Source organism: Rhipicephalus sanguineus, chromosome 4, assembly GCF_013339695.2.
Source record: "Rhipicephalus sanguineus isolate Rsan-2018 chromosome 4, BIME_Rsan_1.4, whole genome shotgun sequence".
In the NCBI taxonomy this organism is placed as follows: Eukaryota; Metazoa; Arthropoda; class Arachnida; order Ixodida; family Ixodidae; genus Rhipicephalus; species Rhipicephalus sanguineus.
The window spans coordinates 139,112,164-139,130,869 of NC_051179.1; the positions used below are offsets into that span (position 1 = coordinate 139,112,164).

The window sequence follows — 18,706 nt, forward strand, 5'->3', positions numbered from 1 at the left end:
AGGTCGCAGAGCAACGGCGTTCGCAGGAACGGAGCGACAATCGTTAAAGCGCGCCACGCGTGGACATCGCGCAGTCTATGTGGTAACTGAGAAAGCATGCTGATGTAAGTGGTGTATATAAATAGCTCGCCGTTAGCAGGCTGAAAGACGGAGCTCTTGTGGCCTAACCGTCTAACGCCACGCGCTGGAAAGCGGGAGGTCGCCCGTTCTATTCCGCGCGTCTGAAAGCTTTTCTGAATTATTTTTCTTTGTGGCTTTGATATATATATATATATATATATATATATATATATATATATAGAGAGAGAGAGAGAGAGAGATACATATACGGTGCATGACGGCGGTGACGGCGACGGCAAAAATCAGCTGAGACTGTCCATATAATTGCTATCGCAATAAAAGAAAGTGAATGTGGTTATTTTCAGAAAGACATTGTCATGTTGGCTTATATTGCACATCCCGGATTAACGCCCATATTTGAGGCGAAATCAACAGCTCTTATTTTAGCTCTTCGAACATTCCTGTAAGTCATTAAGTATTGCGGTTTTACGAGCTAAAATATCGATATTATAAGAGGCATGCTGTAGTAGGGGGCTTCGCATAATTTCTACCACCTGGACTTTATTAACGTTCACCTAAATCTAAATACACGGCAACTTAGCACTTCGCCTTCATCGAAATGTGGCCGCCGCGGTTGTGATCGAACCCGCGTCGGTCTGGTCAGCAACCGACCAACCTGACCAATGAGCTTCCGCAGCGGCTTACAAAGTCATTCAAAAGGTGTCACGAGGGCTGATTCTTTTTCAGTAGTCCAACAGTCACTTCTTCCTCATAGAATTCTGTATTGACGGCCCTAAACTCATTTCTCTCTATGAAGTTGTCAGGTGAATTTGGAATGGGGGCGAGGGCATCATGGAATATTTTAAGGAGATGGGTGACGCTGTCGGGCCGATATTCCGATGGTCCTTCATTTACGTTATGCCAATTTCGGCTTATGTCACTACCGATAGGTTAGGAAAATTTTACTCACGTTTATATTTCGCAAAAATAAGAATGCCGACTCCTGAATTTAACCCTTTTGAGGTAGGCGGGACACATATGTCCGCATAACTAAATCATGTGTGTCTAAAGAACTGCCACGTCGAATAGCGTATAACTTGCACAATCGACTCGTTTAAGATGGCTGTAGCAGAATATTATATTTAGGTCGACATAACGGCCTCACAAATCCCACCAGAAGCGCCGTTTGTGACGCCGGAGGGCAGCGTTTTTTGCCGGACAAAGTAATTGCAATTTTTTTATTAAATTGGGGTGTGGTATCAGTAAGAAACTAGTAGTTTTCATAGGCCTATAGTAACCGCGGAAGCACAAGCAGTGGTTAAATAAGGACTTATCGTACATTATTTGGCAACATGTGTCTATTTGGCAACAGGACACATGTGTCCCTATCTACCGTGACGGAACTTTGGCTCTACTTTGAATGAGCGAACGTGAACGTCCGCTCATTCAAAGGTGGTGCCATCCTGCCTTGATAAATGACACGGGAAAGAATCGCATGATGTGTTCGTGTTCTTAATTGTGCGTCCGTGAGCTATACTTCGCAATTTGACTAACTTCAGCTTACTGCCTCGTAGGATGATGGCTGAAAAGCGGTGCAAATTTTCATTGTCAAAATAAGAAATCTGTGGGTGCGCTGGCGGCTGCCAGCATGAATAGAGGTGTATGAAGGGAAGCCTGGGTCGCCCCCACACTCTGCGCACTCGCGCTCGCCAGAACGACTGGCATTCTGTGCGTGTTATCCGATTAGTAGAGGTGTCTGTTCTGGTTGGCCTCCATGTTCTCTCTGAGGGCTCCGGCCGACCGGTGGCCCTGAGCCTACAACGTTGACTATTTGAAATTTACGGACGAAGACGTGCCTAACAATGGGGCAGAGATTTACGCTAAGCACTCGAATAAACCGGGTCCTAAAATTTTCTCCTAAGAAGCGCGTAAGTCGAGCTGCCTCTTTCTCGTCAACTACTGCACCCAGCTCTTCTGACTTACCCGACACGAAAGCAACAAAGACTTGAAACGGGTACACAATTACAAGTCCAACAGATTTACAAATTTTGCGGGGATGGGACTAGTGAGATGCATATCAGCTGGCGATGAAGGGAGTTTTCACACCTCTTGAGATTCTGTCTGCAGTCATGAACTTGAATATAGCTGCCTCCGACGTACTCGTGTAAGATGGTACCCGTTACGCGCAACAAAATGCAATTGTTTACACAACAACCAAGGAACAAAGGCGTTTTGGGTAGTCAACTTAGTTATGAATTACCACGCGTTGCCAGTGCTCATAAAGTATTAGTGACCACGCGTTGCCAGTGCTCATAAAGTATTAGTCAACCATGCCTAACGTTGTCGTGATTTTTATTGCCAGTGCGATGCATCTTCATCGCTTTGAGAAGCTTCGAAGTGCTTTGCATCTTGCAGACAACGAGCTTAAGCCGAGTAGAGAGGAGCCCAACTTTGGCACAGCATACAAAGTGCGGCCTCTTATCGGCTATTGCAATGGTCAAAGATGACTGTGCAAGCGCGAATTGCGCGATGCAGTTATGTTTTAAACTGCTTTTTCGCTCTTTGTAAGGCCAACACAAACAAAATACATCATTGTATCATGTTTCCAGTCTCTAGTTTACTTGTGCACCTCCGGGGGCCAACCGTTTGCATTGTGTAATATTTCCTCCCATGTAAATTGACAATATCCATCGCAAAAGTACCATTGTGTATCCCACCTCTAAATATTTATCTGTCTCCCCCGCTAAGCCATAACTGTAAGGAATCTCAATATTTTGATCATTTTTACTAACCGACAGTCGAGAGAGAGAGAGAGAGAAATAACTTTATTGCGTCCAGCGGTTTGGGGAACAGGTCCCCGCCTAAACGGCGGCCAGTAGCCCTTGGGTCCTGGCGGCGTTTTCGGCCAGCTGGACGGCCCAGAGTTGCTCTTCCGGATCCGAGCTTAGCAGTAAGGCCTCCCACTGCTCATCATTATTTTTATTGCGGCCCCCTAGGGACGCCTGAGGGCAAGCCCACAGAATGTGTCGCCGTCGATAAACAAACCTGCCGTCGATAAACAAACCTAAAGGAAATGTAGTTTGAAACAGGATTGAGAAAATCACAAATTACAATAAGTAATCAGCTCCTCTCGCTGCCCACTGCAGGCTTATGAGCATTGTTGTTGAAATAACATTTTTATGAGTAATTTAGGGCGCATATCTCCATTTTCCTACTGAAGCCTGCCACATTTTCAGGCAAACCGCTTGAGCAGCTGCGTCACAAAGCAGCACTGAATTGTTGGTGTGACTGACAGCATTCTGGACAAACTGAAAGATAAAACTTGTAAATTGCGTAAAACCACAGTCAGAAGGTAAAAATGATGCCGGTTACTATACCTGCAATTTGCAGCTATCAACAATTAACCGCAACATCGACCACTGGGGCAGGACGACGACGCGCCGTCGCTACCGTAGGACTGGATATCAATATTGGCGCCAGGTATGTGATGCATATTATACTTTCCACTCTGCTCAAATTACTTTAACCTCAATGAACATGTAGAAGTTGCAACCTCGTCTTCACATCGGGATAGTGTGGGCGCTTAGGCCTGTGAGTAAGTGCTCCGCCAGAAAAACGTCTAAAATAGATGTCAACGTATTGTCAAACGCTGATGTGCCACTCCTAAATCGATATGTTTCGCCTTTTCAGCGGCGTTCGGTGCTAGACTGTTTAAGTCAAGACCAACGCGGGCTGTCTCGTGAGTGGGTGGTCATAAATACACTATACGCGCATAGGTTTCAGTGCACACGCTAGGGACGAGTAATTGGGCTAGAGTCTTCTAGAGATTTTAAACACTCCCATTTCTCGGAACTTGACGCGGTGACTTTTCAAAGATTTCTCTCCTTGCGCGTACGAAAATACAAATGAAGAAATTCATTACGCCGGATGGTATTCCACTTTATAACGTTTACATGGTTCACAATATTGTTGGCTACGTACACGGTCTAGGCGGCATGGGCCCAAGCATCAGTGGTCGATTCTTTGGATCCAATAACTTGTCTCACGCCACCCCCCCCTCATTCTCCTGCCAACGTGTAGAGTCGCAAACTGAACATAGTCTAGTTAGAAAGGATGTAACAAGGAGTTTGTTGGTGGTGGCACATGGTGAAACTTGTAGCGCACACAAACTACGCGGATATAAAAAGTGACGACGGGACGATGCGCTTCCTGCGCAGCAACCCTCATCGTCCTGTCTTCACTTTCTTTGTCCGTATCTTTATTGGGCGCCACAAGTATCACCATATAGTCTCCTTAACATAGTTAACATCCCTGGCTTTGGTGTGTTCGGTCTGGTCCCTCGCACTTGGTAGGAATGTGGACTTCTCACTCTCGTCAGACAGGTTTCCCAGAGGGCGCCGGCTGAGGACGCAGTGCGTTGTGTGTCGGATGGGGTCGATGCCTTGAACTTGAACAAGCCGCCTGTACCAAAGGTATCTGTAAAACGTGTAGCTACTTTTTAAAGGACAATCACATCTGCGTCTTACCCGCTGACAAGGAGGGTGGTTTTGCGGTATTGGCTCATGGTACCTTCAACTCCAAAGCCCTTGACGCTGTCGAGAAAGCTTTTAAACCATGTAAAAAATTTGTCGATTTCTAACGAAAAAGCAAAGGCTAAGAAGCTTTGTAAACGGTTACGACTAGACAGTGTTCTTAAGGGTATTAGTGCTAGTAAATGTGATTGCCTTGACGTGTTCTTTAGCGTAAAAACGCATAAGGTAGACGCACCTTTCCGGGCCATTGTGTCGGGAAACGGCACCTGGCAAAGGTGTATTGCCTTGTTTCTCCAAAAAAATTCTCAACATGTTACCGGTTGAGGATCCGTTCCTTGTAAGAAACTCTGACGTTGTTTTGGACTATCTTCGATCGTCATCGCATAAGCATCTTAATGCTTTTTCCATAGACATTGCTGATCTCTTCTATTCCCTGCCACACTCTAGTCTGCTCTCTTGCGTTCAGGCTTGTATTGACCGATTTGAAAATGTGGCCTTCATGAACGCTACCGGAATGAAAAGCTAGGAATTTTTAGAGCTCCTGAGTTTTTATCTGCGGTCTACGTTTATTCTATGGGAAGAGGAGCCTTATATACAGAAGCAGGGAATCTGCATCGGCTCCTTAGCGGAACTTGACAAAAACATGTGTGATCGAATTAAATAGTCAACTTCGCGCCAAAATCACATTCACACAGAAGAAGAAACACAAGACAGGACGAGCGCCCGTGCTTGTGTTTCTTCTTCTGTGTGAGTGTGATTTTGGCGCGAAGTTGACTATTTGCCCGACAGCGAGTTCTACTAGAGTATGTGTGATCGGCTCCCAGATTTTAAGATTAAGAGAATATTTGGATATGTCGATGATTTTTTTAATTTTTCTTGACTACAGCGCTGACTGTTTTGATTCTTTAGCCACTAACGCTCTTTCTTTCGTACGCGAGGGCTTATCCCCTCTAGTCGTAACACATGAGTTACCTACGGACGGTAGTATTCGCTTTCTGGACATCAGGCTTTTATTTCATGACGAACACATTCACTGGAAGTACGACCCTCGCACCAACAAGCCACTGCTTCCGTATCAGTCGGCGCACTCCAAGTTGGTGAAGAGGGGAATCGCTAAAACTTGCTTGCTCAGCGCCCTACGCAAATCATGTCCCGAGCGCATGAGCGAAAGTTTCAATGAACAGATTGGCCGCCTTCGGACCGCGGGTTACCCTACGCACGTGCTTGTCAGCGTTTCTGAGGGCATCCTCAAGACTAACTCGTCAAAAAAGACTCCTGCCTGCAGGGTCTAGCTGACACGAGGAAAGTCGCGGTCATTCCGTATATCCACGGGTTATCACACAGACTAAAAAAGATAGGACAGCGCGCGAACGTAAAAGTAGTGTTTTCGACTCCCACAAAATTGCAGTGTTTGTGCAGACTAACCAGACCTGCCTCATCGGAGAAGCAGGGGTGCAAAACGAAGCATAAAAATAGCTTTGCAAAATGTGCTGATGAAGTAGTGTACAGGCTTCCATTAACATGTGGCAAAAATTATGTGGGTCAAAGTGGACGGTGCGTTAACGAGCGTTTAAAAGAGCACCACTACAACGTGAAAGAAAAAAGGGGTGGGTTCCTCGATGCCCACTGCAGACACTGCACTAACTCAGGCACCAGTGCAAGTAACAATGTTCAGACCACGTGCATGCCCATTTTTCAAGAATGTTCATTTGTCAATACCAGCCGAGGTCAGCTAACCCGCGAAATTATCGAGGCTGAGTTGACTGATAGGCTGGAAGATAAATGCATTTCCAAACCGTCGATTGCCCTCTCCTGTAAGGAGTTAGCCTATCTACGTAAAGATAGCTGAAATTGCAAAGTGCATGTATGATGATGGTGACAAGCGATGTTGCCTATATATGTGGTTCCTTGTTTTCTAAATAAACATTGTTGCAAGTTAGCCCCTGTGTGTGTCACGTCTTCCTTTGTCCGTGTCTTTCGTGCGCTATAATCTTCAGTATGTTCTATACACACGTGGTGCACGTGCTTACGGCCCCTCCATTGCGTCGCCTCCACACGCTGGCCTTCCTTTGTGAGCAGCGCAGCTGGTTGCCCAAACCCCCGCACAGTGGCCTCCCTACCAAGGCTTATGGTTGTGGCAGTCACACGCTCGATAGCCCATCTTTGTCGCGAACGCAAAGGGTGGACGATGTCGTCAGCGATCCAGCTCGCTTAGGCTATCGCGGCGTTTTCTAAGGATCGCTTGCCTCATGCGCGCTTCCGCGACACAAATATGAGCCGCCGTGTTGCGCAGTCTATCCTTTTGTCTGTCGCGTGAGGCCTCATGCACCCGTCGCGTGCAGAAAGCCTAATCTCGTCCATGTCGCATATTGGCCCCTTTAGGTCAGGCGCGCATGTCGGAGAACAGATGCGTGATTCATTGGACCTAATATTTCAATCGACGTTTCGTTGTACCATTGTACCTTTCCTAAAAACCGCGTGGGCCACCGTGCGTCGGCGCAGTGTATCACGGGAAACAAAGAGCGCCTAACTCCGTCGTCTGCTTCCGCCGTGCGTTGAAACTTGCCGTAATGCATATGGTTCGTCGCTTCACAAGCCGTCTCCGGACACGATCATGCCTTTATCACTCGTGGTTACATCGTGCTGGTCGTCGTAAGCTACTGAATATACTACGTTACACCTGGCAAGGCATTGTATGCGGCGAAACTGAAGTTAGCAGCAATGTAAATAATCTCTTCGCTAACACCTCACGCATTTTACTGCGCGGGGCGACTCTACAGGACATCGCCTTCTCGTACCACGTCCGCGCAGAACGGGCTGGTAATCTGAACGAATCGCTGCATATGTTCGTGCACTGTCCCGAACGAATTATCGTCCCAACCGTACATAGCCTTGCAGTATGTGTGCTTTTGATAACCCACGCGTTCTCTAAACTTTAGTTGTCGGAATTTAACTATATATAGGGCTAAAGAGTGGCTACAGGGCTGCTACAGGGTGTCTACAGCGCTGTCTCTTCAGGCGCCCTTCAACCATTCGCAATAATGGTAGTGGTCACCCCTAAGCCCCAGAAGCCACCCGATTTTTAAGAGCGAAGCTATTTAAGCCGCCGTTAGAACACGTGCGCGTTTCACAAAAAGCCACCCTACCACCGCTCGATGAGATACAGCCATGTGATGCGTAGTAGCGATAACCGCGCAGCTGCTATCGCAAATCCACGCCCAGCGACGGAGACAGCTCGCGCAATAGAGTTCCGACGCGCTTCCGCCGCTCGATCAGATGCAGCCATGGGACGCGCAAAACAAGTACGTACTCCCGAAGTACAAACAGCGCATCGTGAAGCGTGGCTTGTCGATGTGCAAGAACGGCAGCGGAAGCGACGTGCAGATGCAGAATACGCGGCCAATGATAGAGAGAACAAGATACTGCCGATCACCGTGAGTGGAATGCAGCGCGTACGCATAGACTGCACCTATGCGAACTTTGATCTTGCCTGTATGCGCGAGTTGTGCAAGCCGTTGGCAGTCTACCACGGTGATCACAAGGCTCTGATGGTGAAGATGCCGGTCAAGCCTGCCTTGGTGTCCCGACCTGTTTTAAGCCTTGATGACAGCAAAGACCTCTATGCGGCGATGATCAACTGGAGATGAGGCTTTGAACCGGCTACACCGCTTCTCGAATCTCCCTTGGCAAAGCTTTTGCGGCCACAGCAAGAACTGGTAGAGCAAGAACATCTGGAGCAATTCGTAGAAGTCTTAAATGGTGATGATGAACCAAGAATTGGGGGAGGCGCGAGGCATGTAGAGAAGTGTGTTTCAGCTCTACTAACGTGAAACCTGCGGAAGGACGAAGCATGCAGAGTGCGCCGATGGCAAAATCACAGCTAATGGGGAATGAGAGACGGAAGAGAGATTAGACACAGAGACCCGCAGTCCGCTTTTAGTTCACGTGCCCGCTGCGAATCTTCATTGTTCAACTACGCACAAGAGAATTTTCCCTCCGCCACTATATTGCAGGTCAAGATCCAGTGCCTATATATACGAGGTGGCCGGTGAACGGTTGTGCAGCGCGAGTAGAGTGTACTACTCTAGAGCAAACAGTCGTTTTAGGGGCGAAGCTCCTTAAGGCGGCACCCGTTCGTCCCTCGTAGTCGTCGTCATCGTAGTAGTGCGTAACAAGTCTTACGCTTTGACCTCCAAGGTGGTGCCGGTGGGAGATTTCTCCTGTGCGTTGTTGAACAATGAAAAATTCGCAGCGTGCGCGTTAACTAAAAGCCGAATTCTTCTGTCTCTCATTCCCCATTAGCAGCCATTGGCATGTTCCAATAGGAAACGTTAGTAGAAGTAGAAGTGTAAGTGTTAGCTAAAAGCCGACTTCTTCTGTCTCTCATTTCCATTAGCAGCCATTGTTTACCTCCAAGGTAGTGCCTGGTGAGATTTCTCCTGTGCGTGATTAAACAATAAAAATTTTGTTCAAAACGCCGTTGATTGATGAAATAAACCAACGAAAGACGCCAGATGTTTTGTAAAAGCAGAACGAAAGAACGCCAGATGTTTTTCTTAAAGTGTAGTAGTAGTAGTTTTATGTAGCCACCTCGCCCGATCGTCAACGGGCGAGGTGGACCGGCAACGGCGCGAGGACCCTGCCGTACGAGAGTTAAATCACACTAAAAGACATACTTTCGGGCGATACACTCTAGTGAGCTTTCAACTTTTCATCTTAATGTACATGATAAAGAAATTATTTCTACGAAAAACGCAAGGCACACCTTGAGCAATATATTTGGTTTTGGGACGCTAAATGGAACCATGAGGCGATGCGAAGCCGGAGCACTTGCACGATCGCGTTCCGTTGGCTTTCGTTGGGCATGCTACCGACCTCGCGTCGTGGAACGCGCGTCCTGTCTTCCCTCTAGCCTTGCCTTTAATTCGCACAGGGCGAGCGGGGAATGCGGTCGCTCTTGGCGCTCTTTCGCTCGCGAGCGGCCTTCTTCCTTGCATTTCACCGATCACAAGTGATAATGAAGGGACCACGTAAACCAACAGTACAATAAAAGTTTGATGTTTAATATATACACGATGTTTCACACTCTTTATATTATGTACTGGGCGCATTTCACGGAAGAGTTTCACGGTTTACAGATGATTCCCTCCGTAGCTTCGCCCCACTCATCATCATTCACCCCGTGGATATGCTGTGATTTTTTTTTAACACGAAAGTGTTTTATGCCGGGGTCCACCAAGACTTCAGTGACGTATTTCCGTCACGGAAATGACGTCGAAAAAATACACACAATCAGATGGCAAAGAAAAAAAGGTACCGCCAACGGGCATCGAACCCACGACCGCTCGGTCCGCAACAACAGATGCCGGGCACGCTATCCACTGCGCCACGGTCACAGACTCACGAGGCTTTACGAACACGCCTTTTATATCTACCACTCTCCCGGTCGCTTGGGTGGTGTTGACCTCTGGGAGTGGTAAGGTAAAGTAATTCGTCATTGCTCTGGCCTCCGCGAGTAGCACCTGCAACGCGTTACGCGTCCGTCCCATTCGGCGCGTTTTCAATAGAAGTTGCATTTTGCCAATGCCAAACACACCGCGAGGTGGCGACTTTCGCCCAAGCGTCGTAAAAGCGTCGGCCTCGCACAGCATCATGCTAATACAAACCATGGCTCTGCGACGCGCGCCTGCCTCACCCGGCTGTAACACCGCGTTCCATGCTCACGCGCTCGCCCCGAGAAAAATCGTGGCCGGCGGGGCGGCACGACGCGCTTTGCGTTTCCCTCTAGTACGGCTGTGGTGTTCAATCACATTTTAACATGCCGCGGGATGGCGACCAAGTTCTGCGTCCAATATGCGACGCTCTTCTGGCTATCACACCTCGTTCTCTGATAACGCTTTCACCGTTAACTGCTACAGCTACCACAAGGGTTTGTTTAATCATTTAACATGGACCTTAGTCGTCGGGATGGAGATGTACCACCAATAATCAAAGTGGGTGCATACACGTTAAACGGCGCCATTAGCTGCCAGACATCAATATACATTGTGCAAACTCTCTTATATCAATGTACAGTAAGCATTCAGTTACTTCTGTAAGGGCACGCTTTACTTTCGTGTTATTCCGATTCCTATGACGGAGGGATCAGCCGTGTTTTTTCAATAAAGAAACTGGCTAGCAGACGCTGCCTGCGTCGGCGTTGTCTCTCGCGGGCGAGGGCGCGTTCTCGTTCCTTGCTATCTGGTAGTTCAGCGTTCATTGCAGAAAGAGCTTTTCCATAGTCAACGTGCGCCGTTCGCTCTCTCTCGCCACGCGGCGAGCGCTAAGGTGGTAGCGCCCTCTCTTGCGCTCAAGCAAATGGACCGCCACGACAGGACACGACGATGTACACCGACACGCCGAGACCCCAAAGGGCTTCCCCCCTAAATGATTACCCGACGACCAGTCTGCGAGAGAATTTCGACGATGATGATGACGGTGGTAGCTACGACGATGACTCATAGATACTAAGAAACACTTCTCTCACTCAAACGAGAACTCTCCGTCTCTCTTAAAAAAAGAGCAATGTGGCGATTGGCCGCGCAAGGCTTGAGACGCAGCAAAGCTAGCCGATTTGATGGTGTCATAATAAGCTTAGAGAGGCGTACCATTGCCAAGTTCAATCTAGTTACAACCACGTTCAGGCCTAGTTACAGCCAGAGCCGTATATTCCTTCGGAGAGTTCGGCGGAGGGGCGGAGCCAACGACCATCCAAATTTAGCGGCGGCGCTGTCCGCCATTTTGTGCCGCGGCACTGTAAGCTCGCGTTGGCGTGCGCCCGCAACGCTCGGTCTCTGGCGAACCCTTTCTTCAGCGAGTTAAGGGGCTGATATACTCCAGCGTAACGTCGACGTGCGCGCACGCTCGGCACAGTGACGCTACGCTAACAAACGTGCACCACTCTATAGGCCAACGCGCGATGCGACTGACGCGCCCAGCGTCCGTCAACGCGCCCCGGCTGCAGCCGGCGCGAGATGCGACATGCTGCATTCCACGCCGGCGACCTTATCCAGACTGAACTGCGTCTGTGTCTCTACGTGAAGAAGGGACGCCGAGTGCGCTCAATTGCGCATGCGTCAAGGCGACGTAGTGCGTCGCGCAAGTGCGAGTATAGGGTGCTCTGTTTTCGCGTCAACGTAACGTGACGAACCTAGCGTCGCTAAAGGGCTGACGCGAACGCACGTCGGAGTATAACAGAGCCTTTAGAGCAGCCTACTGCGCTGCAAGCCCCCATTGCGACGTCCGTGCAGGTCCACGATGTTCCACGCAGCCGACACGTGCACGAACAGCAGCAAAGACACACCAGGTCGGTCACAGAGGAAGCATAAATGCCGACAGCGACGTTATAGCGACGTCACGGGTACAGCATCACGAGAAACCTCGGCACGAAATGGCGTCGGCGGCGCGGAAGCGCGGTGTTGCCAGACTGTAGTGCAGCAGTTCCCAGACTGGCGGCGAGATCAAAAGAGCGCCGAGCTCTCCCAAAGGGAATATACGGCTCTGATTACAGCCAAGTTTAACTTAGTACAGCCACGTTAAGACCTAGTTACATCAATGTTTAAATCTCGAGATAGCCAAGTTCACCTCAGCTATAGCCGAGTTCAAGCTAGTGCCAGCCATGAAACGCCATCTAATCGGCCGTCTTCGCTGTGTCTCAAGCCTTGCACGGCCGAGTGCCAGCTTTCGCATTTTGCTCCACGGAAGCTTGGCTGTTAGGTCGACGGAGTGTCGTTAGTGGTGGAAACGAACCATATGGCGTCCATGTTTGTGCGCGCCGAAGGCCGCTTCGAGCGCTGGGCGTTGTCTTTGCAGCGCTGGCCCATCTTTGTCATGAGCGCAGTTGTGGGCTGACGGAAAGGATTTCAAAGGTCGTGGCTGACGGCTTATCCCGCGCCCCCGTTTCGTCGTCTGACCCGTGTGTCCGCCACTCCCGGGAGTAATCTGGGCCTCTAGATGCAATAGGTAGCAAGGCGCAAAGCGTGGTGGCGGAGTTACCTTCGAGTAATTTGTTGTTAACAAGGACCAACATTATTGTCGACGATGGCGTAATTTTTTTCGCTGTTGTGGCAGCAGGAGCTTTAAAATACGCGAAAGAAAAGTTCGTCTTGCTCCGCCCACGCGAACACGCCGAAAGTGTGGGCGTGACCGGAACGACGTCATCGTCGGTAGTTTTGGCCACGGTGGTAGAATAACAGGTGGACCGACGCGACGCTCCGCCAATGCGCCGCGCGTGTCACGGAGGTGCTCGAGTTGCCGCCTCTTTTCCGCAAGGTGGCAGCAGGGGTACTCTGGGCCGACATCTTCGCTCCGGCGCATTTGAAAGCATGTGGCCAGCGTGCGTCGCGAGCATTTAAACAGCCATTTTACATCTTTAACTTTTGAGAAAGAGATCCGCGGTGTATTTATCACACCAGAGAGGCCTAGAGCAACACTGAAGAGTTGCCGTCGCTTAGAACGGACGCGCCACTAATGAAAGCATGCAACGCAACCAGCGTTGACGCCGCGTCTCTTCCTTTTGTTCACGTCATTATGGAATACCAACTAGCCCGGTCACACACCTTGCTTCCCTCTTCCTTTCTGCTTGGTCATCTTCGATAAATGCGGAGGCGTCCGTGGGTGCAAGCGTCCGAAGAGCAAGAGCGTCCCTATGCGACGCAGCCAGCGTCGCAAAGTCGCAATCAGCCTTCGAGTCATGATCACGGCCAGATCACTGTGGTCGTGATTAGGTGATCCCACGGCTTGAGATGCGCTCTGATGCGTCGCGTTTGTTGCGCTCTGTCAAACCAACGCGCGCGACTGCATCGGTGTTTCCGCTCACTTTGTAAGCTGGAACCACGGCTGAAACCACGGTGGCTCGATCTGTGCAGCTGATGAGGCGGCCACAATGGGACGAAAATGCTTCGCTCCAAATTGCAAATCTGGCTACAAAACGTGCAAAGAAAAGCTGTCTTTTCTCCGCCCCGAAAGACGACAAGCGAGTGCGGTTGTGGAGAAATGCAATACCACGGAAATACTGCCAGCTACAGTCCTCCGACATACATACGATAGCGTGAAAACCAAATGCTTTTTTTTTACTCTATACACTCGCCGGTAGAATTTTGCGCGCTTTCGAAAAAAAATACGCGCACGTCCCTTGCAATCGGCACCCTGTGAGAGTCATATCGGGACTACCCGCGCGGATTAAAACATTCTAAGCTTCATAAAGCCTGGCGCTCTCACTTTTGCGGTCGAAGCTGGCAGACAGCCACTACAAGCATGTAAAAGCACAAACAACCGTTTAAAGCCACAAAGTTAGCTAGAGAAACCGGTTTTTACAGCCCAGCGAGAGCTTTCAATGCGCGTCTTTCGGCCCAAAATCTCGTCGCGAACCTAGCGGCGGCCGCGAGCAACTCGAGCAGTACGGCGACGCGCTCGCGGCGCTCGATGGGCTACCTGTTTTATTCTACCACCGTGGTTTTGGCGGAGCCGTGGCCTCCGTGACTACTTCTGGCTGCGCGCGTTGGTGGAACCTATTGCGAAGGCTATGCTTTTACAGAGCTGATGGCGCCGATGACGCGGCATACCGAAGTTGACGTCACCGCCTTCGCTCAGCAGTTAAAAAAGCCTCCGCCCCGACTCGGGCGTCGCCTACGGTAGCGGCTGCTAGGGTGTCCCCCCTGGATCCCCCGGCGGCCTAAACTCCTCAGGACCGATGAATAAAGTTCTTGACTGACTGACTGACTGCGGCTGCAGCCGCTCTTTTTTTGCCAAGAAATGCCATTTGCGTTCACTTCTGTGAACTCTTACATTGGTTTTCGTATTCAGCAAGGATCAAACTATGATCACACATTCCAAAGTCATTTTTTTAAAGTGCTTCAGTGTCCCTTTAACTCCTTCAGGCTGCTTCAATCTACAAGCATGTTCGCTTCCGCTACGCGGAAGTTGTGTTCTTAACTGTTCGGTAAGATGACTTTACCAACCTTTTTCGCAACGCGGTCAAATCGGATTTTCAGTCTCTCTTCTGCAGATTTTTTCAGTTGTTTTATTTCAAACAAACACCCTGAAGCCTCAGCGTACAGCAATCGGTGTGGCTTATTCACGCGCACAGTTGTGACAAGCAAGCGAAATGTGTGTGGAAAAAAGATACAGCGGTAATCGCATTGTGTACACCATGAAATGGATGCGAAAACGAGAAATGACGATGCATTGGAAATATGCAAAACAATGAATGCATTTACGGAGAATCGGCACAAAAAAAAAAGGCTGAAGATATGCAGCGGCGTGTGGCGTATGGCTACATCACTTGCTAATGTAACTTTTCAATCTTGACTAGGGGTTTGAAGCGGAAACAGCGCGGAATATCGGGTCACCGAAAAGTCACGAAAAAGCCACACACATCGTGTGCGGTTCTTCATGGACGTCTGTCGCGTACTCTTATTTCGCGCCGTCTTCATATGGAATATTATCAACCAACTAGTCGACGCTTTCACACTGTCACACTAGGAGAATCGGTGGTCACACGTTAACCAGGTAGGGACGAAGATTATTGTCAGTGATAGGGTAGAAAACCATTCCGATCGAACAGAATGTTCATTATAGCTGTTACTACAACGTGACGACTTAAATACCGCATTTAAAATGTTTGCACTATGTCGGGTATTACGGGCGATCTCTGCCAAAACATAGTGTACTTTTATGACATTATACTTCTGTTCCTTTGTTTTTGTCCTATTTAGAGGCGCACGACAACAGTTTCACCTTACAAGAACTGCAAACAGGAGTGTTGTCGGTTCATCCGCTACAACGGAACTGGACATGGCGGGTGGTGGGATTGCTGGTACACTCGTGCCGCTGACGGGACAGTGTGTGACTCGCAACGGGTGAGATACCTCCTATTGTAGTTTAGAAGTGTATTTTTTACGCCACATTTCTGTACAAGTTGGCCCTAAACTTTGAGCGCCTGATTTTGCTCGTGTAATAATGCATTGGATCACTGACCACAGTCACGAAAAAACGCTGCATTGAGTTCGGATGAGTGTAGAAAATAATGCTAAAACAGCCAAATCAAACAGTATGGCCCCATAATAAATACGCTGGCGCATCTAAGATCACAAGCAGCCATACAATGCACACGTGTTCAGACCGAGCGCTCAGGAAGCGGGAGCGGTGCCTTCCCTTAGCTCACTAGGCAGAGCGAAGTCTATGCATATATCTTCGTGCACTTTTCGTTGGTAAAACAGCCAGCTTTCGCTAATAACGATAACTTCACTTTGTGTTGTTTTTTCTGCCGCATTGTGCCTTTGAACAGCGTTTGTGTTGTCCTGTGCTCTTCTCTTTCATATGTGGTTTCATGCCTCGCCTTTTTTGAGTTTCTCCGTGGTGTTCACATTTTAGCCGTATAGTGCATCGAGTGTGAGAGGCTGACTCATTGTCTTAATATGGCAAATTTGAGCCTGTCATACACCAGCACGTTGAGATAGTTGGCAAGGATTCGTCAAAGTGAAGGTAATGCATTCACTACGTACAAACGAGGGGGGAGGGGATATTTTGTAACGTATGTAATAGCGCGAAAAGCACGCTGGCTTCCAAGTGTTTATTCTACTGGCAATGTTAAATATGTCATGTCGACAGTATCGTGGAAGCGCATGAGTTAGCCAGCTTCAAAAAATTACATAAAGAACAAATGAACATGCCCGAACAATTATCTTTCGTGAAGCCAGCACTTGCGCCTGATTGGCAGGTAAAGAAAGCAGACCTGAGCATGCGCGAATGAGCGTTTGCTTGCAGGGGTGCTCACACTTCCTGTAAAGTTCATTTCGCTTCATGGCACCCGCGCATCCTACGTCGTGCATAGCTCAGTCGCCATATTGCGAGAAATGGCGCTGTCGCCGCTGTGGCGCCGCACTGTCGGTGACGTCAGGCGGGCGCATTAGGAAGAACACTCGTTTTCTTTCGTCCTGGATCCTGCTCGTCAACGGTAGTCTGGTGGCAGGTCCGTGGGGGGCGATTCCGCGACTCGTTCCCGCGGACTCCCTCGGTGAGTCGGCGGCGCCACATTCGTCCCACATCATGTGTGCTATGTTGTTTGTATGTTTGTATTGGCCTTATATTGCGTCATTTGTCGTGTCAGTGAAGTTATTGGCTAAAGGGCTGATCGTTATGTTAAAGGTAGGACTGGGCAAAGATACTTTGAAATTGTATCGCGATACGACAGAAGATATTCGGGCAAGAAGTATTTTGAAATACAGATATAAGATACTACAACACTGATTGTATGCGATACGAAACATTGCAATGTATCTTAAGATACTTCGATACATTCGGAAATTCGTTGTTATATATCTATGCAATGTAGCACTAAACATCTGTGCCCTAAAATATTCGCTTGAAAATTTATTAACTGCGACGAATTTCGTTTCATTCGAATGAAATGTTTGTTAGTATCTCAAAAGATTTGTAATTCTTGCTCATGATATATACGTTTAACTCCGAAACAACTTATTGGCTTTGCTTTAGCTGCTTAACATGACAGCTCTTTGTACACTTCGCTGACAGCTGTTTTTGTTTGCCGCTTTTGTAATTGATGGGAGTCGCTGCTCTACTTGCCGACCTGCTAGAGGGTTGTCATCTATTCGCAGAAACTTTAATAGGAAGTCTCCGCGCCCCGGCAAGGTGGTCTAGTTATGGCTCTCGACTGCTGACCCGAAGGTCGCGGGATCCAATCCCGGCCGCGGCGCCTGTATTTTCGATGGAGGCGAAAATGTTTGAGGCCCATGTAGTTAGATTTATGTCCACATTAAAGAACCCCAGGTGGTCGAAATTTCAGCAGCCCTCCGCTACGGCGTCTCTCATAATCATATCGTGGTTTTGGGACGTTAAGCCCCAGGTATTATCATAAGAAGTCTCCGCGTGATGGTGCTGTGGGGTTCTTTGCCAGTAAACGTGTTACGGTTTTCGCAAAAACGTATCACCGGACAGGTGTACGTCACCAAGAACATGTGCAGTTCAGAAAAGTTTCGAGCGTATAGTACAGTTGCCCAAAGCGCCGCAGGACACCACCGCTATTCACACCATTGCCACTTATAGCTCCGATTACCTGGTGATTAGTAACAGTAAAACATTTAGGAAAGCCTAAAACAACATAAACAACAATATCTAAGTAAAATAATTAAGCACTTCCGTATGAAACAGCAAATAAGCATAGAAACACGATACAGGCGGCACTCACAAGAACTGACAATAATTGTTGCGTTTTACGGCCAAAAACCCCGATATGATTACGAGAGAGGCTGTAATGGAAGGCTCTGGAAGTTTCGACCACCCTGGGTTCTAGAACCTAAATATAAGCACACGAGCCTCTGTAACTTTCCGATGATCGAAATCCGGCCGCCGCGACCTTCGGGTCATCAGTCAAGCACCATAATCACTGGACCACCGCGGCAGGTAACCCCTAACAGCTATGACATTTAAATTCAGTGCTTATGGAAAATAGCGTAAAACGGCTCGTTGGTACGCTCATCAGAAAACTGTACCAGCCGCAGCATAGCCTCAGCTGCTTTTCCGCCATAAAAAACCGAATTAACTAACTAGCTCATCAGAAAAACGGAGCATATGGAATAGCAACGCTTCTCGAGTTCTTTTGCAAACATAGTCAAGATGGCTCCTAATAATTTACGTTATCACAATGCCAACTCAATTTCGATGTTATACTTAGTAGCAAGCTGAATGTTTGTTACTGTACACACCAGGCGCGGCCGGATTATTACATGTTTGTTCTCAACATCGCCTTTACATAAAAGTAAATTCAAGTGGAATGTAAGTGTCTAAACAGTATCAGAAATGACGCATACAGCTAAAAGTAAGAATAACACAAAAAGCTTATTTTGGCAGAACACTGAACACATATTGCAGTGAGCGGATGAAAAAACATCAAACAATATAGACATATAGGTAATGTATTGAATGGAAAATGACAGGTAAGAAAGAACTTTGATTTTAAAGCTCTTTGAATAAAAGAAAAGGAGATGTACACCAAGATAGCTTCTGTTAAGTGAATGTTTGTTCTGTTAGGTCCAGCATTGATACCGGTGGTGCTA

At 48.3% G+C, this 18,706-nt stretch overlaps 2 protein-coding genes across 3 annotated transcripts in view; both read left to right on the forward strand.

The window, feature by feature from the left end:
• LOC119390743 (uncharacterized) overlaps positions 1–18,706 on the forward strand; it is a 490,304-nt gene that overhangs the window by 209,277 nt on the left and 262,321 nt on the right. The gene's annotated exons all lie outside the window — the stretch shown is intronic.
• LOC119390742 (uncharacterized) overlaps positions 1–18,706 on the forward strand; it is a 356,206-nt gene that overhangs the window by 100,667 nt on the left and 236,833 nt on the right. For both annotated transcript variants that reach the window (XM_049414913.1, XM_037658432.2), the window contains exons 11-12: positions 3,451–3,540; positions 15,347–15,490. In XM_049414913.1, the coding sequence (XP_049270870.1) occupies positions 3,451–3,540; positions 15,347–15,490 (234 nt within the window). The remainder of the gene's footprint in view (positions 1–3,450; positions 3,541–15,346; positions 15,491–18,706) is intronic.